We start from the raw sequence: 26,217 nt of genomic DNA on the forward strand, positions 1-26,217 counted from the left end.
TCGGTATTATTAACATCACTTTAAATAAAAATGTATTGTGAGCCTGTGACCAGTGAAATCGAGGGGCGGTTGTTAAATTACAAAATATTGGTACAAGGATGTGGGTTTACGGTTAGAGATACCGACTTTGAAAATAATGAACAAGGTTCGAGTCCGCATCGGCTCAACATCCTTTGATTATGGGTACATCACTTAGTCTCCACCAAAAAAACATTAACAATTTGAATTGGTACTCACTTAAAGTCTTTGGGTCGCATCCGCTCTATATAAAATTGGAAAAAACAACTACGAAGCACAAACAGCGCGCCGAGAAGACCATCTACTATTTGAAGGGCGGAGAACCGGTCCCTTTAAACATATTACTCATTCAGGAGCATGTCAATATAAACACGCCTTCCAGAGCGCTGATAGGCCAGTAGGCTGGCATTGCCTTCTGATACCTGCCAAGAAGAGATTAATTATTCATGAGTACGTGCGTGTGGGCCTTGCGACGCCCTCCGCTCGCTGATTGGCTGCCGGCAGTGTTTGGGCTGTAGAGGAGGCCGCGCCCGGCGCCATCTTGTTTTCTGGGCCGGAGAAGGCAGCTGTCCCTGGCTCAACTGGGCCCGCCCCCTGCGCACCGAGGACGGACTGCCTAGGCCAAACAAGCCTTTGCCCGTAAGGGCCCGGTACTATGCTGTCGTGAAACCGGAACGTGTGTGCTTAGCGACCGCCGGACAGAGCAAAACCAGGGGGCGCAGGGGGCTTAGACCCACTGCAGGTCCCCAAGAGGCCGGGCCCTGGCGCTGCGCGAGGCCCCCTCCCGCCGGCGGAACAACTCGAGGAGCCCCCTCCTGCGCGGCGGGAGGATGCGCGGAGGATAAATGGTGGCCCCGGCGGACAGCGGCGCCTTCCTGCTCCTCCTGCTGCTGGTGCTGACCCTGACCGAGCCGCTACGACCAGGTGAGGATGGAGGGGCTTCTGGGAAACCCTGATGTTGGGCTTTGGGGGGTGGCACTGTGTGAAGGGGTGCATTACGACCCCCTCTCCATATTGTATGTGAAGGAGCAGATTGGAAGAGAAATTATGGAGTAGGAGCTTGGGCGGGCTTGGATTCATTGCCTCTGGTTCAGGCTAAAATGGGATTATAAAAAAAGGCCTAGTGATACCGCTCTCCTAGCTCAACGTTCTGCAACAAACGTTAAACATTGCATTCTGCAAAGCTACAACAAACCACATGCACTGCACCCACTCTGTTTACCCATCACGAAGCTCCTCGTGCGTCACTCCTAATTTATGCACCCCTTATGTGGTTCCAGGCAGTGCATCCGACATTGTGGTATGGCAAACTCAACCCGCCTGTTCGCCCAGATTCTGCACACCGATTATATTGCACACCTATAACTGGTATGGATAATAATATGCGTTTTGTAACGCGTTCCCAAACTCTGGTTTTGTAGCCTCTCTGCCAAGGCTCACAATAAAATGAGTCTTCTAATTTGTATATCCCTTCCAAGCAACGGCATCCCCCACATTTTGGAATCCCGTGCCCTTCTGGATGGAGTACTGCGCACTTGTGATATACCCGTACGCACAGAACCTGTTACTGCAACATCTGAATTAGTACTCCATTAATAATGCACCCCTACATTTTGCGCCCTCATTTAGAGATTCGTATGCAGCTTTCTAACACCATGGACTCCCACATTCAGGTTGTGATGCTGCAGAGTCTGAACCTCATGTTTGACTCTCAATTCATGAGCAAACAGCTCACCCCGATCCTGATGTGGAGGGCTCCTTGTAAGTGAGCACTCTGGTAATAGAACGCAAAGCTCCCATTTTCCATAATATTGGCCCCTCTTCTCCGTGAATCTTCCTACCGACATCTGTAGATGAGTTGCTTCATCTGGCTGCTTATTTGATGGCCTAAAGAACGCAGATTAGTGGTCCCCCGCCACACACACTTCTCCCATGCTCTGGATTAATGGAAGCCTACATTAGCTGTATACAAATCTGTATTTAATGCCCCAATTAAACTCTGATGTGAACTAAATATTCACCAGTGTTAAGAAAACGGCACCATTACTTCAGTAATAATATTTGAGTTGTAAAGCCAGTGTGACTGTAAAGCCAGTGTGACTGCGTCTTGAACTAACACAGCTACCTGTGTTAAAGACGAGCTACTGAGAAAAATATCTGGTGCTTAAACAACCGAAGTGATAATATGCCTTACAGCCCTTATGTTTTCCTCGAAATCTTGCCATCCTTGCAGCATAAGGCCACCATTATGGTACTTTTTTTTTGTCAGCGTGTTTTCTTACCCTCAGCCTGATTTAGGTGGCTTGTAAACATTGTTGAAAACACCTAGCGCACGTGTGTTTTGACCAACGTTCCCGAAATTTGTATGAGTTGTGTTGTTTCTAACGTCTCAAGAAATTGCGTTTATGGTGGTAGTGGGCACCTTGTCAAATCAGTAAGTCTCAACAAGATCCCAAATTTTGACACCGTAAAACCCTTCCCATTTTCGTTCGATTACTTTTCTTCTCAGTTCTCATGAATGCATCATTTCGTCATTAAACTATGCCAGCACATTGTTCGCGATATCTATTTTCGATTTATCACGCGTCAGTGTTTTAATACATTTTTTTTTTTTTTTTAGACAATGAGTTGATTGACTTGTAGATATAGTGTAAACATCAGGTTTTCAATTCACATTACATTGCTACACTAATCCACTAGTTATTAACTACGTTGCTGCATTAGTATAATCCAACTGGACAGTCATCCCTCGTCTTTGTGCGACACTTGCAAGCCTTTTAAGTGATTTGTTCAAAACTGTATTTATACTGTTGGTTACACGGACGAAAAGAATATAGATAACGCGATACACGTGTTGAGTATGTATTAGCGGAAATTTGATGCTTGTGGACTGGCACTTTAAAAAAAAATATAAATAAGAGTTGTTTGAATCGCAAGGGTGAACGTTAATACGATTCTGAAATCCACGTTTGTTTTGATTAGGGGATATTGTAGACACTTACTGATTTACCAAGGTGCCCGCCCCACCATTGAGAGAAAGTGCTTATTTAGTGTCAATGCAGAGAATAGAGGCTTACTGGTGTGTTGATTTTAGCAGTAGAGGTTTCAAGTTGATTGCACTTTTCATAGGCGTTAAGGACATTGGAGGGAAATGATTGTGCAACCTCGTATTATATTAAGGAATAAAATAACCCTTGATAGTTGAAAGGCTATTTACTGCATGTATTATGCTATGCTAATTGGATTTATAAAGCGTAGGGTAGGCAGGCGCTAGAGCCTCTTGAGTTCATGAGCCTCAGAGGTCATGACCTTATAGAGAACGTGTATTTATTGCCTTGTTCCTCTGTTTGGCAACAGTCTCCCAGTGCCTTGCAATATCTTGAGTGTATTATATATTTACATAACACAATGCAGCCCATGGTATGTGGCCGTTTAGTAATGCTTTACCAGTGCTGCTGACCAAAGGGTGGGTGCACACCTTGGCATCACCTCACACTATTGATGGATGGGAAGTAAGAGGTTTTACTATCCTTACATTGAATAAGTAATGCATTTCAAGGCTAATCGTTTTAGAGCGTACCAAAGTTTACTGTAGAAAGCATGTTGTGAAAGTTTTTTTGTGCTTCATTTCTAAACACTACTTGTATCGTATATTGCTTTACTACTGCAGGCAGCTTCTTTATTTACATGGGATACTGCCCATTCCGCCTTCGTTTTCATTGAGTACAGCTTTGTCTTCACATTTTAGCCTTTCATGGGCGCATTTGTGATTTTTGAATGGGTGTCTCGAGGCATCACCCAGAGGCGTACTTGCCGCTTTAATGGACTGCAAACATGGACATCTTGGTTGTTTGTCCCATGGCCCAGTCGATTTGTGTGTTGTGTTGAGGGTGTGCAGACTGTCTTGGACCACGTGAGCCAGCGTGTTTTTTGTGAGGGTTCATGTCTGTTATTTATTAATGAGCTATTCACAACAGTACCACAATCTTCAGGGAATTTTGACCACACAACTCCTGAGTTTTACTAAACTAATGTTTTTTTAGAATTGTTTTTTTCACAAACGACGGTAAAATAAGCACTAGTGACACTGTCGGTGTATACACACAAAGCAAGTTGCTTCACCAGTAGAATCCACCAAGGCATTGGTGGTACTAGCAGAGTTAAAGCTGTATAAAAACCAGGCATCAGCCCTAAACGGGGAATTACGAAACACAATATTTGTGCAGGGTCTTTCAAGGCTAAATAAACGGGCAGTGTTGTGGAGTCACCTAGCGTTAACAGCGTTTGTAGGTATCCGCAACTTATTGTCTTATTTAGTTTGTGATAATTATTTTTTCCCAAATCCTTTTAGAGCCTAGAATAAGGCAGCGATCCATTCAGCCCTGAGATTCCCTTGATACGTCCCTTTAGAAGAGATCCATCTAATTACTGGACTGTTGCTGTGTTGCATGTTTCGGGCTTCTAACTGTTTCATTTTGCAGATTAGTTTGTCGAAGCAGGTTCCTTTGCAAAGGACTCGATTCTGAAACGTAATTCTAGAGTGCTCAATGTCAGTGTAGGAAAACCACTTTCTTGAATTTGGTAATTCATTGGAAGGAATTTGTTTGCAGCTGTGCACAGAGATTAATAGGCACAGATAGGTGACCAGTTACAAAGTGCAACTTGGGTGATAGGTTGTATTTCATCGCACAGTCTGACCAACTTTGTCTGGCTTCTGTAGTGAGAGCAGCAATATGCATACATCTTTGTGGAGGGAACCAGGAGAAACGATGAGAACCATTGTTTGTGCGTGAAAGAATGTGGTAAGAAAGACTCTGACCCCATTACTTGGTAAGAAAGACTCTGACCCCATTACTGGCTCTAATATTGCCCCAGTACTCTGGGAAGGGCATTTCGGTGGCCTATACTCAATAGCGGATTTTAATCCACTTCCCCCAGTTGATTCTCCTCCTATTACAGCTTGTAGTGCTGCAGTTATCCCACGAATTAAAATTAAGGAGGTTCAACATGCCATTTCTATGCTCATACCTAACAAAGCGCCGGGCCTGGACAAAATCCCTGGCGATCTTTTTAGGTCTGAACCTACGGTGTGGGCTCCCTACTTATGTGTCCTTTTTAACTCTATTCTGTATGGTGCAGAGCCACCAGTAACTTGGCGTGGCGCAGAGATAGTGCCTATTCACAAAAAAGGCTGCCCTTTACAGCCCTCAAATTATCGCCCGATAAGTTTAATTGACACGACCCAAAAACTTTTCGGGCGCATAATTTTGAACAGATTACAGGCCTGGGAAGAAGAAAATAATGTTTTAAGCACTTTGCAGGCCGGCTTCAGGAAGGGTACTTCAACCCTTGACCAGATATTTCGTCTTCAGGTTATATTCTGGAAGACTGTGAGAGTTGAGGGTGGCAGCCTCTACCTCATTTTTGTTGATCTAAGGTCAGCTTTTGATCTGGTCCCGAGAGAAAAGCTCTGGGCCGTTCTGCAAGGGCTTAACATTCCCCCCTATCTCTTGGGTGTTTTGAAGAACCTACACAAGGCCAACTTCGCCCAGGTTAGATGTGGGAAGTTTGGCGAACTCTCTGACCGTTTTCCTGTTAGTCGAGGAGTTCGACAAGGATGTGTGCTAGCCCCCACGCTGTTTTGCCTACACATTAACGGACTTATAAAACACCTTCTAGCCCTCAAAGACACTGACGTTCCTAGGCTTGTATCGGGCAAGGTACCTGCTCTAATGTTTGCTGACGACACTCTGTTGTTGTCACGCACTCCCATGGGAATTCAGCGAGTCTTAGATGGCTTCGTTGACTTCTGTGGTGACAGAGGCCTTGAGATCAACCTAGCCAAAACGAAATTCATGATTCTGAACCCCCCTAAAAGTACCCGCCCGAGCCCAGTCCTGAACGGTATCCCCCTTGAAAGGGTGAAAACGTTCTCTTACTTGGGGATTACACTCCAGGAAGACCTTGGCTGGGGAGGCCAGGTGGTCAATTCTACACTTAAGCTGACCCAAACTACAGGAGGCATGGCTAGATTGTTTAGTGGCACGGTTTTCAAACCAGCGGCCCCAGTGGTAGAAATTTTTAAAACTCAAGCCCGATCTGCCGCTACTTATGGAGCAGAACTATGGGGGCATTCCCAAATAGATAGTCTAACGAGGGTCGAAAACTCCTTTATCAGGAAACTATTAAGTTTACCCCTTAGTACTCCGCTGGTCCCAATTAGATTAGATCTGGGATTGCTACCCATTGAAGAAGTGGTGGTGGCCCGGCCTGTCCAATATTGGAAGAGACTATGGTCCAATCCAGACCTGGAAATTTTCAGAGAAGAATTTCTGGATCTCTGGCCTACACTTAAACACATGAAGATCCCTTGGTTAACCCATGTTAGGGAAACATGCCTCAAGATTGGTCGCAGGGAACTCTGGGATACCCCAGAAGTTTCCTGCCTATCTGTTTCTAAAACCAATCTTGCTGAAGAACTAAGATATTTTCATCTAACACGCCTGCACATGGATCCGAACATGGGTAGGCTGACTGAACAGTTTCTCCAGATTAAACCGAACTATGGGAGGGAGTTATTTCTGGATCTGATTTTCCCTCCTGTAGCCAGGAAACTATACGTTTAATTCAGAATGGGTACCCTACCACTAAGGTCCTTCACTTCTAGATGGGACATTAATAATAGTATCTCATGCCCTGCATGTGGCTACAAACTGGAGGATGAAATTCATGTGTTCTTTGTTTGTCCAGCGTACATTATCCCTAGGAAACGCTGGGTAAAATCGATTTGTAGGAACCTTGGTTTTAGAGACTGTGTTAATGCCCTGCGAGTTTTAAAATACGACACCCATCCCCCAATTGTGTTCGCAGTTTCACGCTTTCTTAATGCTGCATGGCTTCAGCGTAGGAAATTTTCCACCAATTTTTAACAATGTGAAAATTTTAATTTAATCATTTTATTCTGTTTTGGTGGTTAAAAAGTGATCTGCTCTTGTTTTCGATATATATTTTGTTGTATTGTATTCTGCTTTTATGGCCCTTGTGGCCGAAATAAAGTTTTTGACTGACTGGCATGTATGTTACCGCTGCTATGAGTTTCTGTGAATCAATTAGTATTTCGAAGTTTTGCAAAAGTGAACGTGTTGACAGGCTGGTGTTGCGTAGGGCAGAGGGGTATTCACAGGGCTCGAAAAATCCTAAAAATGGTACTAGTCCTGCAGGTCTAGTACCTTGAAAAATCTCCTCGACCTAACTGCAGTTTACTTTGACCTCCGTCTCTGAAAGCGGAGCATATGTGACAAGATAACCAGATTTAAAGGCATCTTTATTGCTCAATCACTTTGTGAGCAGTAAAGATTCCTTTAAATCCTGTTATCTTGTCACATTTGATCCGTTTTCAGAGACAGAGGACAAAGTTAGTTTGTCTTCCTACTCGCCAGAAAGGGCGAGTAGGACATAAAAATAGCTTGCCCTCATTAAATTTAGCTTGTAAATGCAAGCGGGCGAGTGGATTTTTCGAGCCCTGATTCACTATACTTCTTAAAGTGTGTACCCCTTGCTTTGCTGAGATAATACTCACACTGTGATGGTTGGCAGAGACAAATGGATTTGAAGGTTATATGTTGGACATAGACGTTTAGGCCTTTCTTCAGAGGTAGCCAATGAAGGGTGATTGTAATTGAATTTATTATATGAGAACAGTTAAGCTGCCTAGAGGATAACCGTTTGGAAGGTGAGATATAATAGACAAGGACATCATAGCAAGCTGTGCCTTGCTCGGTCCTCGTGTGAATGGACCAAGTAATTTTTCTCCCCCGTGTTAATCCTGTTAACGCCCATGATGTTTTGACTAGAAGGATTCATCTTCAGCAAGTGAACTTGAGGTAGAACGGTTTGTAGATCAAAGTCACATTTATTTTTGCATGCTTAAAGGAATGTTTCATTACTATGACTAAAATATTTGACATCCAAGATTTGTTCTTTCAAGTTGATCTTGGAGAGTAAATATTTTAATGTTTGTATTCTTCTGAAATAGCTTCCATGCTACTTATCCTGTAGCACCGTGGTGCACGAGAAAGCCCACAGAACTAACTCAGTTTTTGCTTCACCCAATAATTCTCTATATGCCAAAGTAAGGTTAGTGATGCTTCACCTACTCCACCCTTTCTTCTTCCGCTGTCTAATTCTGTAATTTATATGGACAGGTGGCTGGATTGAGCTGCGGAAAGGATCTTCCTACAGGTTCTAAAAGTATAGGGGGACTGGCGTGCAAGATGGTAACTACCTGCTTGAGACCTCAATCAACCCTTAGAACATCTGCCCACTTCTAGTGAATTATCTGTACTGCAAATAAAGTTCCATGAAGCAGACTTGATTGTGACCCCCTCCTGGCTCAAGACTGTACCAAGAGACTGTACTTTTCAGTTTATCGATTGTTAGCTCAAATTTTCTGGCAGATGATGCAACCGAATGTTATAGTCCCAGTATTTTTTATTTATTTGCTAATGGCATTCTTCATTGTCTTATTTTTCTAAGTGAGAGGTCGTTCTTAGTTTTGTATGAGTTTAGTATCAAGTGGTAGGTTGTCTCACAGGTTTCCTTATTTGTTCGGATGTCTGTTGACATCTTCAAGATAGGTCACCCTGTGATGAATGGGGTTGTCAATTGCCTATTGAAGGATGGCTACTCAGTGCTGCACTGAAGTTAGGATTCACTGTGGCTCAGCAGGAGGACTGAACCAGTTAAGTCATGAAGTTGTCCATGAATCATTCAACCCGTCGAGGAGGATTTCAAGTTGCAAATAATTGCATTCTCTTTAAAATAAAACTCACAACCATTTCTCCCTGTTTTATTACACGCACAATTAAAACCATTCTACCAATCCTCAATACATTTGTTTTACACAAATGTTGCAGTCTATACAGTGCTGCAACCTGTAAGGGTAGCGTATATAACGAGTACTTAATAAAACAAGCATTTGCAATGCGATTGGTCTTGCATTTGTGAAAGAGAGAGCTATTGGCTATGTAAATAACTGTTTTTACTTGTTTTATTTTTTTGTTTGCAGTGAAGTGATTATGTAGAAAAAGAGAGAGCTGTTGGCGTTGTAAAAGTAAATATTTGCTTGTGTTGTGGAGTGGATGTATGTGGCGTGCAGTGGAATTATGTGGATAGTATTGTGGCATTTGCTGAATTGGAATTATGTGGCGTGGGATTGTGTGCTATGCATATTAATTAGTTGCTATGGTATTTTGTGTTGTGGAGTGTTACGTAGTGGAGTTTAATTATGTTGCGTGCACACTCTCTCCAACTTTTACACTTCTAAACACTGTGTCCTATTACACGATGACCACACCTTGGTGATCACCACGCATAACATGGAAACACTTCCAACACAAGGAAACCACTCTTCCACCACACCCTACATAGTGTAGCATGGTACCAGTGTGAGCAAGATATTCAATTTCCCACCTGGGGGTTGTGTGTATGTATATCTCATGCACCTATAAACAAAAATACAGTAGCCGGAGTACAGATTAGATTGACATGGAGTCTTTGTACCAGATGTAACAAGCATGTGTAGACTTACCATAGACGAGTACATTATTCTCTTCCCAGATCCACATCACATACAGATACCAGGTTAGAGTGAGGACATCAATTACGGGCATATCTACTCTTGTGGGAGGGGCCCTGCCTGCTAATCATGCCCGGCGTAGTCTCAGGCAGCTGAAAGGGTGGGGATCCATTCACCATTAGAGCCCTGATCCCTCCTCGAGGGGCAAGTCTGCCTGTGTGGGATCTACCAAATTATGTTACAGATCTGTAACACGCAACCTAAGGATAGTAAGTGCTAAATAAATGCTACAATATGCGGTTATATTTTATTTTATAGGACTTTCTATTGTCTCTTTTGCAAAGCTTTCATGTTATGATTGGTCAGATATGGCACTCGACACCCAATCCTAGGTGGCAGGTCCCCACAACACTCACCGTCTGTTTGTGGAGTGATCCCGCAGGGAAGACGTGGATAACCCCCTCCGGCTTCCTCTGTCTGCTAGAAAGGGCTGAGTACTAACCAGGCTGAAGAGGGGGCTGGGGGAGGCAACCAAAATGGGGTGTAAGCAGCGTAGAAGGATGCTGGGAGTTATCTGCCCTCGGTTTCCCTTGGGGTCTCGTGGTGGGCACTGCCTAAGGAATGGAACAGATGGGTAGCACACACGCCAGACACAGGTAACAAGGAGAAACAACACAGAATAGAAGAAAAAGTGGAGTCTCCTGAGACGCAGCGCTTTTAGAGCAGAGAAGACCAGTTTGCAGTATTCTGGATCCTCAAAGAAGCAGTGTTGCGAACACCACTGATCCGTAAGTAGCCAAACGGCAATCTCGTACCCCTGCACGGGATGCTGTGGAAAGGAGAGTATGCGCTCCAGCGCTGGTTGCCAAAGTATAGTGTGGGACTTTGTGTGCTAGTACACGTTGTAGAGGTAACCAGAAAAGCGCTCCTGCACTGGTGGGAGTATCCAGGGGAGTGCTGCTGGGGCAGCTTGGTAAAGGAAAACAAAAGCGCTTCAGCGCTTTCTGGCACTGTGGAGCAAAGTATGACTTCGTGCCCTTGCACGAGTCGTGGGTGCTCTGAGAGCGCGCTCCTGCGCTTGGCGGAGAAACTAAAGTAAACGCGACTCCGTGCTACACACGGGTCGCGTAAAACCAAGGAAAGCGTTCCTGCGCTTGCGGGGAACGAACAACAAAGTAGACGCGACTCCGTACGTTTGCACGAGTCGCGTGTGCCTCTGAAAGCGCTCCTGTGCTTGAGAGAAAGTCTGAATAAGCGTGGCTTCGTGCCCTTGCACGAGTCGCGTATCCAGGTTCTGTAGGCGCCCTTGGGCGGTCAGGAGGAATTCCGGTTGCTGTTAGGGCATTCGCTCCTGCGAAGCTCAGTACGGCAATACGAAGCGCTGATTACGGCGGCTTCGATTCGGATATAGGTCCTCCCCCAGAAGTGCCGGTCAGCTGTTTGTTCGAGGCAGGTCCCGTCTAGTAAGACTAGACGGCCGACCTGCTACGACAGCTTTCAGCAAAGGGAGCTGGCGTGCGTGGGCACACACCTCGCGCACCAGCCATACTAGAAACGGGGAACATGACACTAGGAGGGCAAAGCTGTAGCAACTCCATGGCCTTTGTTCTCAGCATATGAAGAATTCTTTGAGCATGTTCTTGAAGTTTCTGCTTTTCTGGGCTCTTGGAGTCACAAGTATGTGTCGGATACACACTGGCCCAGAGGTCCAATGCTGCGGTTCTGTGAAGAAATTATAATTTAAATATTTCGTAATACAATCAATCAATCAGTCAATTTGTAAGGCGCGATACTTACCCGCAAGGGCTTCAAGGCGCTTGGGGGGGGGGGGGGGGGGTGCTGCTGCTGCTACTGGTCGAAAAGCCAGGTCTTGAGTTGTCTCCTGAAGGTCAGTAGGTCTTCGGTTTGTCGTAGGTAGGGGGGGAGGGTGTTCCATGACTTGGCGGCGCGGTGGGAGAAGGATCTGCCTCCCGAAGTAGTTCTACTGGTGCGCGGGACCGTTGCCAGGGCGTGGTCAGCGGAGCGGAGTATTCTGTTGGGTACGTAGAAGGAGAGTTGGCTGTTGAGGTAGGCTGGGCCGGTTTTGTGGAGTGCCTTGTGTGCGTGGATCAGGAGCTTGAAGGAGATCCTTCTGTCGACGGGGAGCCAGTGTAGGTTCCCACAGGTGGGGGTTGATGTGGTCGCGGCGTGGGACGTCGAGGATCAGGCATGCAGAGGCGTTCTGGATTCTTTGTAGTCTGTTGATGAGCTTGGACGAGGCTCCGGCGTAGAGGGCGTTTCTGTAGTCAAGTCTGCTGCTGACTAGGGCCTGGGTGACTGTTTTCCTCGTGTTTGTCGGTATTCATCTGTATATCTTGCGGAGCATGCTGAGGGTGTTGAAGCAGGTGGAGGAGACTCCGTTGACTTGTTTGGTCATGGTGAGTTTCGAGTCGAGGATGACTCCCAGGTTGTGTGCGTGGTTGGTAGGGGCCGGGGGGTGTCCCCAGTGATGCGGGCCACCAGGAGTCGTCACATGCTGAGGGGTTGTGCCCGAGGATGAGGATCTCCGTCTTGTCTGAGTTCAGCTTAAGACGGCTTTCCTTCATCCAGTCGGCGACGGCCTTCATTCCCTGGTGGAGGTTGGATTTGGCGGTGAGAGGGTCCTTGGTGAGGGAGAAGATCAGCTGCGGGTCGTCGGCGTAGGAGATTATGTTGAGGTCGTGCTGTCGGGCGATGCGTGCTACCACTCCGATCTTTGTAAAGAGCTATAAAACTAGGATTTCAAGGCTCTTGAAGTCACAAGCATCAGACTGATACACGAGCTCAGGGGTTCAACGTGCCAGTTCAGGGACAAAATAATAAATGTTAGGTAATCTAAGCAGACCTATCTCCTTAAAGCTCTCTAACCATGTTTTTCTAGGCTCTGGTAACGCAAGCATCAGACGTATCCACACTACCTAAAAGTCTAAAGCTCCGATTCTGATATAACGTTATATTTTAAATATTCAGTAATATAAGCACACAGATCTCCATAAAGTGCGCTAAAATCATGTTTTCTCGGCTCTTCTAAATATAAGAATTGGGCAGAAACACGGGCCTAGAAGTCCAACGCTCTGGTTCTGGTATATTATAATTGAAATATTCCATAATATAAGCACACCTTTCTCCATAGAGCGCTATAAAACCATGTTTTCAAGGGTCTTTAAACACAAGCATCAGACGGATACATGGGTTCGGGGGTTCAACATGGCAGTTCTTGTATGAAATTATAATTTAAATATTCCGTAATATAAGCACACCGATCTTCGTCAAGCACTACAAAGCCACGTTTTCTTGGTGCGTGTAAACACAAGCATTACACTTATAGACTGGCCCAGAGGTCCCACGCTGCGGTTCTGAGATGAAATTATAATGTAAATATTTTGTAATATAAGCACACCGATCTTCGTAAAGTGCTAAAAAACCCATGTTTTCTGGGTGCTTGTAAACGCAACCATTAGACGGGCAAATGTGCACAGAGGTCCCACGCTGTGGTTCTAGTATGACATTATAATGTAAATATTGAGTAATTTAAGCACACAGAGCTCCGTAACGTGCTATAAAACCACTTTTTTTTGGGTGCTTGTAAATGCAAGCATTAGACGTGAGTGCCCAGAGGTCCCACGCTGTTTCTAGCATGAAATTATAATACAAATATTCAGTAATATAAGCACACGATCTACTTAAAGCGATATAAAACCATGTTTGCTAGGATCGTGTAACCACAAGCATGAGATGCACACAGGCCCAGATATCCCACGGTGCGATTCTAAGATGAAATTATACTTTAACTATTCAGTAATGTAAGCACACTGAAGAGCTCCCCATTTGCTACGAGTTAAACAAGACGTGGTCACAACTGCGCATAAGAGACCCTCCTGCAGTAAATGAAGCTCATTAAAGAAAATAGCACTTGCAGACTAAAGAAGTACTGTGTAACAACTGAAGTTAAAGGGCCAGTCCTCATGGGAGGTTACAAATGAAGACAAGGTGGTACTAAGGAAGGACTAACAAGCCTAATAGCGAATCAGAAGCCCGCATTTATGAAGGACAATGACACAAGCCAATGACAAATATGGGCGGAGAGTGGGCAGGGCTTCAAGTACATACTCCAATACAGCATGGCTTGCAGAGCAGCGCATGCGCTGCCCAAGCTCAACCTAAAAATTAAACGGGATTATTTTTTTTACTGTTTAGTTACTGATATGAGTTGGATCCGTAAATAAAAAACAAAGCTTTTTTTTTCTTTAAAGCGGGTGGGGAAAGCAACATAGGGGCGTTGGTTGGGTAGAAGAAGCAATTGGAAAGTGAACATTGTGGAGTGAGTTGGGGAGAAGTACGGCGAGTAGGCAGCGGGAAGGAGTATGGGGTGGGAAGAGAAGCAACGGCAAGAGCAACGCAGCATGGGTGAGGAGAAGCACACAGATGAGAAAGTAACTGGGAAGTACACATGGGTCAGCGCAAATGGAGGGGGCAGAAAGTAAGTTGATGGCAGAGAGCAACATAGGGAAGGGGGGGAGAGAAGTACATGAGGGAGACGGCTGATAAAATCATGCACTCTCTTCGTGTGCTAAAACGAGAAATAAAAAGTAATGCTTGAAATGCAAGCAGTGGAAGCATAGAATGCAGTTAATTAAGAGTGCATAGAGGCAATGCTCCATTGGAGGGACAGGTAGAAGATTGACCAGCTGGGACACGAATTAGAAGCAGGCAAATAAATCAGTTACAGGAAAGTTGAGCAATGGGCAGGCTCCAGGCTATGTTCTTGGTAAGCCCACAATATGCCTGTCGTCAAACTTCTGTGTAATGTGCTGTCTAGTAGGCGTGACATTAAAAGGACACACAGACACTTTTCCTCATGGTGTTTTTCCGCAGTAGTCTGATTGGATTCCACAAAGTCTGTATGGGGCTCCTTTCACTGACACTGGCTCCTGGAAGATGGGCATGCCCCTGCATGCGTGTGAGGAAGCAGCTCTTGAGTTGGTAATGCACTGCTTGTTATGCACTTACTACAGCAGAGTAATGTAAATTTAGGAATTGCACTGGTAAGAAGCTACGGTGATGCTCGAGCAGTCATGCATCTCTAGCACAGCTGTTGCATTGATCCGGCAGCAGAAGAATGATTGACCCCAAAGAGGTGGGGTCTCTAGTGTTATATTGGTGTTTTAGATGTGGTGGCATTTGTTTCACAGTGTTCACTGTACTTTGTGATTAAAAAGACTGTAAGAAATGTAGGTATGCATTATATGTGTGACAACCTTGTTATAGACTGTTATGTTTTTGTTTTGAGTAATCAAATTTCCATTAAACTTCTATTGTGAGTTAGTTATCCACCCACTTCAATTTCCAGTACCGTTGTGAAACCAGTGTCTCTTAGGAGCATGTTGGCCCATTTAACTTCGAGAAACTCTGACTTTTATGTTTGTGGTGTTCCACTCAGGTTTTGTACTCTGTAAATTTGGTGCTGCCTTCATGGCAGCTCAAATGCAGAATTTGCGTGTGTGGTCTGATATTTTTTTTAAATGTCACTTACATAAAATATTTTTCTGAGAGATCTAAATATGTAGAGGTGTAGACCTTTCATGGTTGGAGAGGGACTGGGGGGGGGTTAACTTTTATTTTTCCCTAGAACGGTTTCCCTTTCTCCCTGTTATTATTACCCAAATAGTGCATTTCTTCTCATTCTCTTGCTTGAGTAGACTGACATTTACATTGTCATAAAGAGTGACCTATCTTATCCCCTCTACAACTTGTTCATAGGTGTGGCTACACATAGTTTTAGATATTTTGATGAAGTCGTGACATCAGTTATTTAATAAAAACAAAATTGCAACAGGAAATGCAGAAAGAGTGAGATTTGGCTCCTTCCCCCATCATCCATTGGCTTTCATGTTTTACACAGTTTACACTTAACTTCGATAACTCGGATGGATAATCTGTTAATGTCATTGGATTTTGTTGATGGGATAAGTATCTCATTAGGTTTTTGTGATGGAGCAGAAAGTAGTCCTATTGTTACACTTCAATACAATGTGACGTAGTTTGTAATTCATTCAGTGTGTTTTCTTTGCAATTATTTGGTGATTTAAAAGCATATAATGGCTGATTTTTTATTTTTTTTAAATTTTATATTTTTATAAAGAAGAGCATGCTCTTTGAATTCTCTAGCATGGCAAACGCAACAAAATGATGGACAGAGTGCTGGAAAACGTTTCAACCGCTCATCCCCAGTCAAGAGATCTGGGTTCAATCCATCGTTCTTTTGCTCACTATGCCTCCCCAGTTTGGACCCAGCCATATGCAAATCAGTCTTGACCCTGCTCCTCTGAAAACAGTCCAGCCCGAACTGCCATGCCAGATCCTCTCTGGACCCGAAACAAGCATCCCGGGTCCTGTTTTGGGGTATCACCCATCAGAAATGAGGCTAGCTTGAATTCAGTGGTGAAGCGAGAAAGGGCCTAGTCACAAAGACGTAAACAAGTTGTGCTAGTTACTAATTGCCCTTAGGTTTTCATTTGTTTTACTTAGCTGTTGCGATGTTGAATTTACAGTTTTTTTGTAGAGTATAGTCATGCAAGCGCACTGACTTTTTTTGTTTTTTGAAGATGGGCCAAAACTATGTACCGTGCATCATTTTGCTGTGAATCTATTAAAAGCAAACGTTATCTGATGATTCCTTTCCATAACACCCTCCTTTGAGGGTGCAATTTAGCTGTCCTAATACAGCAGGGATCCCACTCCTGTGATGTTGCTTCATTTTGGTATTTACTTTCTATGGCAGCTGGGTGCAACACACACATTAATCCAGTTATTATCAAGCACTTCCTTCCACAAAAACCCAAACATACTGGCCTTGCCAAAGCTTGTTTCACATGATGTATGGAAGCCTGACTTCAGGTTGGGGTATGAAGTTTTGCTGTATGTGTTGTATCTGTTGTTACTTGGGAGAAGCAGGTATTACTGCAACGTGCTGTGCATGTTCAGTGTGCGAAGTTAACTTTCCTTGCTGCTGTGCTTTACCACTTATGGATGTGAGGGCAGCTTGCTTTGGGCTGGTGAAACTGCATTTTCCAATTAAAAGCATAGCAGCCTTATTTAGGTACGATGGAAAGGCCCTACTTACCCCTCTGTGCTACAGTTCATGAGTAAAGGGAAGTTGACTCTGCTCATTCAATCTTTTCATACTCTGATGACCCTATTCAGCGTTTGTATTTCCGACTCCGGTGGCCGTGTTTTCTCCTATCTCTCTTCCAAAGCCTAGAACGACCTGCTTCTACCTGTCTGAGCTGCCTCCTCAGTTCCTGAATTCCGAAAGAAAATGAAGGTTGGCTCTTCACCCAGGCCTGGCACGGCCAAGGCTGCTCCGGCTTCCAGTGCCAGGATAGCCTACCGGCTGAAGCGCTCGCTCTGCAAATAAGCCTAACATACTGCAACTCTCCCCCACATACACGATTATACTTGAAACACATTGATGGTCAAAGGCTGGGAATGAACAAGCATTGGTTTAAAGTACAAACAGTCATAAGCAAATGTACCCAACCTGTTTGCACCATGTCTCTATGTGACCTTCATGGCATTACAAGCTTTTGGAAGAATGAAAAACCTTGGTTCGATACGTTGAAATACCTATCCGGTAGTGAGCTGTTCCGTGGCTTTTTCGACTTTACACTGAAGTAGATGAGGTTGATGGAGAGGGCATCCTTTATTGTATGCACTGGCCCTGACCCACTGAAGTGGCATGCTTCATCATTGGGCCCTGCTCCTCGAAAGTGTTAGGAAGTGGTAGATTGGATGGTATATTAAGATTGGCTATGGGCAATTTGTTGTGTGTGTTATTATTGAAGAAAAGCCCATGTCAAGGTTAAATGCAATAATGTGAACCAATTGGGACAATAGAAAACCCTTGGTTCAAATGAAGGTCAACATGTTTCATGCCTGGTGTGTCCTTAACGGGGTCAGCTGCAATTCTTCAGGATTTAGTATTTCCCTAATCCACACAAGGGTTTATTTGTGTTAAAATTAACTGCAAAGTACCCTTGAATATGGAGAATAATTTTTATGATTTTTATAGAAGAGGATTAACTCACAATAGTGGCGTTATGACCTTTCAGACGCTTATTCTACTAAATCTATACCGCTTGGAGTCCCTTGGAACCGCTTCTTGTCTACACAAACACTATTGTTCTGGAGGAGCATTGCTGATGGCCTATCTGCTTCCAAGGTGGGGTGAGTTGGCACATTAAAGACAAACCTATTGGTGTGCCAATGTTAGTTATTTGGTCTCGCTTGTCGGGCAGGTTTAACTGTCTGGTTACTATGAGACTCCTGTAGACTATCCCAAACATTTACTGTGGGCTCAAAGCTATCTAGTGGAACGATGGGTGTGCTCTGCCACTCTTACATCCTTCCTTCTCATTCAGTGGCTTTCTTTCCTCTGGTTTTTAGGTCTCGGCTGCGAAAGGCTGCGCTTGCGCAGTCTCGCTCCGAGATTTAATGAGTTTGAGTGACTTTGAGAAGAGGGGCTTGCACCCGCCCCTCTTCTCTCCTGTTCTCCATTGGCTGGCCTCTTAAATGCTGGCCAGCCACTGGAGAAGAGGTCCAGTCACTCCGTTGAAGCCCCGTCCTTTTCGGATCGGGGGGCGTGTTTTTTGCGAGAAGTCTCAGGGAGGAGACAACAGCAAAACACGCCCCCCAATCCGAAAAGGACATTCCCTTTCTCCGAGGCATTTTCTGCTGTGCCTCGGAGAAAGGCGGTGGTGTCCCGGCGTTGCTCCCTCACCTGATCTCAATGCGTGGTGGTCTCCCACTCACCAGACCACCTGCAAATCAACGAAGCTGAAGGTACGCAGCAAAGCTGAAGCTTGAAAGGGAACACAGCAGGATGACGAGATGAACAACAAAAACACTGCGCGAGTATAACGTTGCCAAACACACGACAGTGTTGCGCTAATGGAGAGTCGTAAAATATACATTCGGATAAACATCTAAAAACATAATATACGATCTACCTAGCATGAATGTAGGTGATCTTCGACCACTGTGTACTGTGCTCTAAAATGGCCCATTTAAGCGATTGAGCTCGGGGCATATCAGAAAATCCCCTCCCTAGTCCCGCGGGAGAGCGCATGATGTCACTAGTTCGGGGCGCGCGCCACAGTGGTGAGTAAATTGCAGGGGGTGTGCACGCTAAAGCAGCGGGTTCTCGTGAAAACGAGGAGTCTCTGGGTACAAGATGCAGCCTCCATTTACGTATGATTTGTCCCTTTTTTCTTTCCATGATGCGGTAGTGAGTACTACCCAACCCAGCGCGCGCCGGGAGGTGAGGCCGGATGTACGCCTGCGCGGCACTTCCTGTTTCCCTGCAGCTTAGTCTTGGTTTAGGGTGGTGGCTGCTTCAGTCTGCGATCTGTGTCCGCCTGCGGCCGAGGTCGGATCAGGAGGGTTGCTAACCTGCTCGAGCGCCAGTGTTAGCACCGTCCTCTAGAGCAGGGCCGCCGCAGCCACCATGCAGGCCATCAAGTGTGTGGTGGTCGGGGACGGGTGAGTGACGGCTGACTCCGCGCCCTGCGTGCATGGACGCGCCCTGCGTGCATGGACGCGCCCCTCCTAACCACTAGGAGTCCTATTAGGTCTGAGACCCCCACCCCACCCACACCTTTCTTGTGCGCACAGCACCCTCGGCCTGTGCCCCTGACCCAACCGTAATTTCACACCTCCTTCTTCAGAGCCACATATTCACATATTCTTGTCTATCACACTGTATCCCTCGGCTAGTATGTTTTCCTGTGCTTCGTTTCTTGTGTTTTTCTCTCCTCTAACCCCTTTTCACACTTCATAACCAGCTTGTTTTTTTAAAAAGGGGATCCACTTACGCAAATACTAATCATATATCCCCCAAGGTTTTAGTGTGGTGGCCTTTGAGGTCTTGTTCGGTCTGGACGATGTGCCTGTGGGTTTCCTTAACAGCGTCGCGACCATATTTTTGTGGGTTTGTCACTGGTTTTTGCAGTAACCCATTCATGGGATGTTTTAGTGTTCGATAGGACACACTATTCTCATATTGGTTATTTTCTTCTATCAATTAGTACTTGGTAAGCGTGGCCCATCACCTCGGGCAGTATCCTCGCGATGGGGTTGAAGTAAAATTCTACTATTAGAAATACTCGTCGGTATATATATATATATAGGTTTGCTGTTCACTTCATTTCTGCATCCATCAATGTAGAGCAGATCGAAGCGGGTAAACCCATCTAGCATCAATAACACCTTTACACTAAACCGCATGTTTGAGGTTAAGGGAAGTGCTCGCCGTCGCTGAAATAGGTGCCGCTCGATGGTGCATCCTGTCCCTCCCACGCCTCGGGTCCTACTGGGTGCATCAAGCCTTTCCTGAAAAGTCTACCACCGGGTCACTCGGACCTCTGGAAAATTACCATCTGGACATTATTTTCAGTTGAGGAATCCCTCCCACCTTTCCGCTCCTTGTGTCCAGGAAAAGTCCTTTGCGCGGAGCTGGATGTCGAGATCCATGTTTTGTCGCCAGGTTTTTTTATTGTTACTAATGTTACTCTACCAGCTGGTTTCGCGACATACCAATATTTATAGCACTCTACAAAATCACGTGGATACACCTGTACAGCAGAGGAATCACGTAAAATAGGTACGCAAGACACCACACACCTGTACTCACTCCCAACATAGCATATACGTTGTACCTTGAGCAGAAAGCCACCTAGCGCCTGTTTTAACTTCTGCTGGTGCTTCTTGCTGTAGGAGTGTCCCTTGCCAGTGAAGGAGGTCTGTCGGCAAACCGGGCAATAGTGCACCCCCATGACTGAACCTGGAGGGCAGGTTGTGCGGCGGCCGTCATCACCAGTCATTCCCTGGCACAGCCAGGGCCGCCATAATTCTGAACTTTGCTCCGGGGTCACAGGTCATACCAGTAGCTACAGTCACCGGTGACTGTAGCTACACAATCAGAATGTTTTATCGTTATTTATTGTTTTAACAAGATTGCAATTTTAAAATGTGACTAATCCGGTATTTTAAATAAGCCATTTCATCCCGTTCGAAGATGGCCGCTACCCTCACTCCCAATCGCAAGCGATCATTTCATTTCGTTCACCCGCCCCTAACACAGCCAATTGACTTAAGAAGGAGACGCCCATTACTTCGAGTAATGACTCGTCTACGCAAAGCCCATGTTCGAATCAGAACAGTTCATACTGCCTTTGATTGGATCTAAGAAATCCGACCAATAATAACGCATACATGCCAACATTTCAGAACACCAAAGTGGGAGATTTAAAAAAAAATTAAAAAAATCGGGAGAATGGGGCCTTCAATCGGGTTTCTGTCATGTATGGACTTTGGAAGTGTGCTGCTGCAGGATCGGACATTTCAAAGCAAATCCACGTGTTTTGTTTTTAAGCACCTTTCAGAAGCATGGAGCACAATGGCAGGCAGAGAAAGAGAGGGATGCAAAAGTTGTGCACTGGCCTGGCAGGTTGCGGTCAGTGCATACACCCTCCTCCGTCAGCCCGGGCTGAAACAGCTTCTGGGCACACACACAGCACCCCTCCCCCCCAGTACTTCACAGGTGTTTAAAAGACCATTCGGTTGGTAATGGGGCTTTGTTGGTTTTTCACCCCTTCTAGAGCCCCTGCATCGCCATTCTGACTATTGTCTGGGTTGCTCTATGGGAATAGCTCTGTGTAGGTGGCTATGTGTGGGTAGCTCTGTGTTTGTCGGTGGCTTTGTGTGTGTGGCTCTGTGTGTGGGTGCAAATGCAATAGGTCTCGCATTTGAGATAGATTAAGCTATTGACATTGTAAATAACAATGGCGTTTCTTTAAATGTTTTAAAAATAAAAACATAAACAAAAATAATGTCATGAGCAGTGCCAATAGCTCTAGCTTTAACACTGCCGAGACCATTGCATTGTAAATGCTTGTTGTCTTTCCTATGCAGCATGGCCTATTTACCTTGCTTTTGTTTGGCTGATCTGTATCTGTCCACTGCACACTTTCAGATAACTACTTTTTCTTTTTTCTTAAGTGTTCCATGAGAGTGCATGCTTTTTAGGTCTCGCCTGAGCCAGCGCTTTAGCGCTGCTCTGGCGAGAGCTTTAGTAAGCGGGGGATTTGAAAGTGCAAACTAGTGCTTTTCAGGCCTCAAAATACAGTGCATGTGCGCAGGGCGCGCGCACCATGTGTCAGCCTGCCGATTCACTTTCGCGGCCGCTTTGATGTTCTCAGTGAGCCGCGCGGCCACTGAGAACATCAAAGCGGCCGCGAAAGTGCTCACCATTTGCCACCCCCTCCCTTGGCGGCTTAGTAACAAACCAAACAAACTCCTGGCCAACTTCCTCAGTGCCTGACAGGCAAAACGCTTTGTACTAGAATGGGATAAAGCGCTCACGAGAGGTAGCTAAAACTATTGCTTTCAGGATTTCTATTGGACCTCTACAAGAGAAATCCTACAAGCCCAACTCATCGCAAACAATATTTACAGAAAGCTGCGCTCCCCACTTTACAACAGCAGACCAAAGAAATTTAAACAACCCATCTCCAAAGAAGAGATCATGACCGCAATATCAGAGCTATGCCCATTTAGGGCCCCCAGCCCAGACGAGTTTACAGCACTTTTTAGAAAATATTTTTAGCCTTCAACTACTTCCCATTTTAGCAAATGTCTTCCTCAAAATAAGGAGAAAACGTGACAACCACGAAGGCACAAACTAAGCTATATTCTTGCTGTTAACTACTGGCAAGATGGCTAAAAACTGTGTCTCTTGTAGGTCTATGTTTCCTTAATGCAGCTGTTAAAACTCTCATTAAAATTGCGACAAACCACCTTTACTCAATCATTATATACCCATACCAATATGTTTTGTCGCTGGACAGCAAACGCGTGACAACACCAAACAAGCATTGGCATAGCCAATAGGTCTCGCCTTTGGGACCTTGTAAGTGTTTAGCCATGCAACAGTTGATGTTGTTGCACCACCGATATTGTGCTGCATAACTAAACACTTATAAGGTCTCAAAGGCGAGACCTATTGGCTATGCCAATGCTTGTTTTCATTACTCTCCCTCGTGTGCTTCTCATCACCAGATACATACCTATATGCACTATGCTGCTCTAATGTTCTCCTCCCTTGTGTGCTTTCTGAATTGACTCTGTGCCAGTGGTGTAGTTTACGTGCAATGCTCACATTGCACCGTAACAGTGTTTTTCTTGTTTTTGTCCTGTTCTCTATAGTTTTGTCAAAAAGCTCTGCTGAGCCAGTAGATCCTAAATGTGATAAGCATAGGCTTTGCCAGTTCTTGTATTTAGTGAGGTTCCGCAAGTTCAAAGTATGCCCAGGTTTTTGTCCCGTCCTTTGGAGTATTGCATTGCACGTGAGACTATTTTACATCTCAAAAGTGCATTGACTCATAACAGTTTATAAACCATATGAAAAACTATTTAGCACTTCTTAATGGACTGAATTGCAATTTCGGGCCATTAAGAAATTTTAAATAGCCTTTGGTGTGTACAAAGGTAAAAACGCGGTTGCAAAATGCAATTTCGAATTTTAAGATTCCCAAAAGAGGAAATGGCAAATGGGAATTTGCGATTTCCTAAGCACATGTACAAAGCATTTCCTAAATGTGAAATGGGCATTTGCGAATTGCTATTACCATCGAATCCAGGTCGATGGTAACAAATTATAACAAGGATTTGCAATGCAATAGGTCTCGCATTTGTGAGAGATCAAGCTATTGGTATTGTAAATGACAATGCTTTTCATTTATCGGTTTTGATAATTAACGTATAAATAAACGGAATTGTCATTTACAATGACGATAGTTCAAACTCTTGTAAATATGAGACCTATTTCATTTCAAAGAAGCGTCCGCCATTGTCCTGGGCTGTTTGGGAAGTGAAAGCCCTCATGGTGTGCTCAATGTTGCAGGAAAGCGTGTTGTGCCTACTGTAGGAGAAACTTATTAAAGGTAATAGTTCTTACAGACTAAAAAAGACTTACTGTGTAACAACAGAACTCAAAGGGTCAGTCCTCGTGGCAGGTTACAAATGAAGACAAGGCGGTACTAAAGAGGGACTTTTCACAAAGGACAATGGCACAAGCCAATGAGAAATATGGGCAGAGAGTGGACGGAGCTTCAAGTCCATACTCGTATACAGCATGCCTCACAGAGCAGCGCATGCGCTGCCCAGGCTCGACCTAAAAATGATGTGTGAAGGCACAGTGTTCGCCCTATAAAAACTGGAATGTTCACAGATCATAAGGGAGTATCTCAGTAAAGAATGCATCTGTTTTTTAGTCCGATTGTGTTATGCCTCAAGAGGCAGTAACAAGAGAGGCACGATTGATCTACATTGTCCTCCTGCTTCAAGGTGTAGAACAGTGTATGCCACCCAAAGAGGAACATTTAAAAATAGTGACACATGTATGGTGTGAAGGTAAATCTGAGATTTGTTTTCAAAAAGTACATAACTGACATGTATATCTTCTAACTGAATTAAGGGAATTTCGATGAGTTTATTGAAAATTATGTATTCATAAAAAATAGAAGTATGGAAAAAAGACCTTTTAGAAATTAAGCGAAAGGATTTAAAGCGGCCTGTTTTATCAAATTTCCTATAAAACAAGATTTTGTTGTCAGGGTAATGAAAAAGATACATAATATGATGGCAAAGGGACAAAAGAGGAGCCTGGAGATTCCTACCACAGTTCACAATATATATATATATATATATATATATGAAGGTCAGAAATAAATGTTTAGTACACCATTTAAGGCTGTTCATAATCAAATTAGATTTAGACAGACATTTTACATTCAGGTTTGTTTATAACTTACCATGTGTCACCACCATGAAGTGGTTTCTTGCTTACTTCAGCAACTTGCCACTTGAAATCAGTTTATGGGAAGCTGTAATAAAATGATAAACTAAGGGGCACTAGTGACCTTGCATTTAATACAAGTCCTGTTCTGTATGACACATGATTTTTTCTGTATTTAATGTATATTAAGTTACATGGGAATCAGACAGGGCATCATGAAAGAGCATCAGAGTGCTAAACAGTAAGATAGAAAATAGTAATTGGAGCAAACATACCGCAATGTAGCAGAGGTCCGTATATGTCGCACAGTGTTATGTAATAATGCACCTATGCATGCCAAACATGGGTATAGTGAGAATACTGCATGGGCCTGATTCACAAAGGTAAATGTACACTTTAGTTTAAATTTATGATTTTTTTTTGTGGTTTTTACAAACACATTTTATCAGTAGTGTCTTTACCACAGCGGTGTCTCCACACTCAAGGAGGAAACTCCGCACATAAAAAAAAAAAATAGGCCTGTCCTATATTTTTATATGCGGAGTTTACACCACGAGCAAGGAACAGCAGGAGGGTTTGCGCACACTGGTCAATGACACAATAACAGGTGACTGGTTGAAGAGAGCTGGCTGAATGCACCCCTAAGTATATTGATCATGTGACAGCTGCTCAAAGCCAGACTTTTAACAGGCACCATACATGCAAGCGCTATCATTCCCTCAAAAGCAGCAGGGCGGGTTGGGTTGATAGGGAAGAAAATGACAGTTTCCCAAATAAAAAGACGACCTCCAAACAGTACAATGGAGGATGGTAGGACCAATGTGTAACAAAAACATCAGAAACTTTGTCCTGCCTTCTTTTGTTGCTCTTAAATTCTTTGTGGCCGACAAACACAGGCATCTTGTGCGCGCAGATGCTATTGCAAAGATGTGTGGAATAAGTTCAAGTGTGAACGGCTGCGTTATCCTGTGTGGGGGAACCCTTATCAAATCAGCTGTCAGAGGCGTGGCCTGGGAAGGTGACGCTCGGACAGGCAGGGTTTCTTTCAGGCAAGCAGAGTACAGATATGGACAGTGCTTTTAAAGAGTTGCAAAACATTTATTAATTATTAGTAGGCGCCTGCCCTGCTTAATATAAATAAGGAGATATTAAACATTTTGTTCCATTGAGCGAGTGAGATCACAAGGATAGCTTTCACCAGAAGCAGGTGATTGGAATCTGATGGGAAGGGCTGGCTGATGTTTATTTAGAGTACGAAAGATATGGTGCTTATGTTAGCCCGGATATCAATGTGCGTCATGTGCTTGACCAAGACTCGTAATAGTGCTGTACGGATGTGCCTGCCTGCTTGCATGCATCTCGCCGCGCGGCCATGAAAGTTGCGCGGCCCTGAAAGTGAAAGTGACTGTAAGGGTGCCCGCGAGTGATGGCTTAAGGAGGCATGTCTGCTGGCGAGTGATGTGCGATGTGCGCGCACTATGACTAGAAAGGAAAGCCAGATGGCGCCTCTGCTCGTCATTGTGCGTGTAACCGCACTCTATGCCACCCAAAAAGCTGTGGTCGGCTTTTTAAAGCCCACTCACTAGATGTCTCGCCAGAGCAGCGCATTCGCTGGCTCAGGCAAGACCTAAAAACTAGCCAAAAAAGAAAGAAACAACAACGCACTAAAAGGAAGAAAAAAAACAAGTTAACCAGCAAAAGAAAAACAAAACCATGTACAAAGCAACAATTTTAACCCCTTCGCTGCTGG

General features: G+C 44.6%; 1 protein-coding gene across 12 annotated transcripts in view; it reads left to right on the forward strand.

Moving 5' to 3' along the window:
- Positions 1-527: 527 nt before the first annotated feature.
- Positions 528-26,217, forward strand: part of DGCR2 (DiGeorge syndrome critical region gene 2) — a 375,101-nt gene continuing 349,411 nt past the window's right edge. For 5 of the 12 annotated variants that reach the window (XM_085634827.1, XM_085634833.1, XM_085634828.1 and 2 more), the window contains exon 1: positions 725-942. In XM_085634827.1, the coding sequence (XP_085490953.1) occupies positions 864-942 (79 nt within the window). In that variant the 5' untranslated portion in view covers positions 725-863. Of the gene's footprint in view, positions 943-26,217 lie in introns of all 12 variants that reach the window. The other 7 variants (XM_085634834.1, XM_085634838.1, XM_085634836.1 and 4 more) reach the window with 2 other exon arrangements.

Source organism: Triturus cristatus, chromosome 11, assembly GCF_964204655.1.
Source record: "Triturus cristatus chromosome 11, aTriCri1.1, whole genome shotgun sequence".
NCBI classification, from domain to species: Eukaryota; Metazoa; Chordata; class Amphibia; order Caudata; family Salamandridae; genus Triturus; species Triturus cristatus.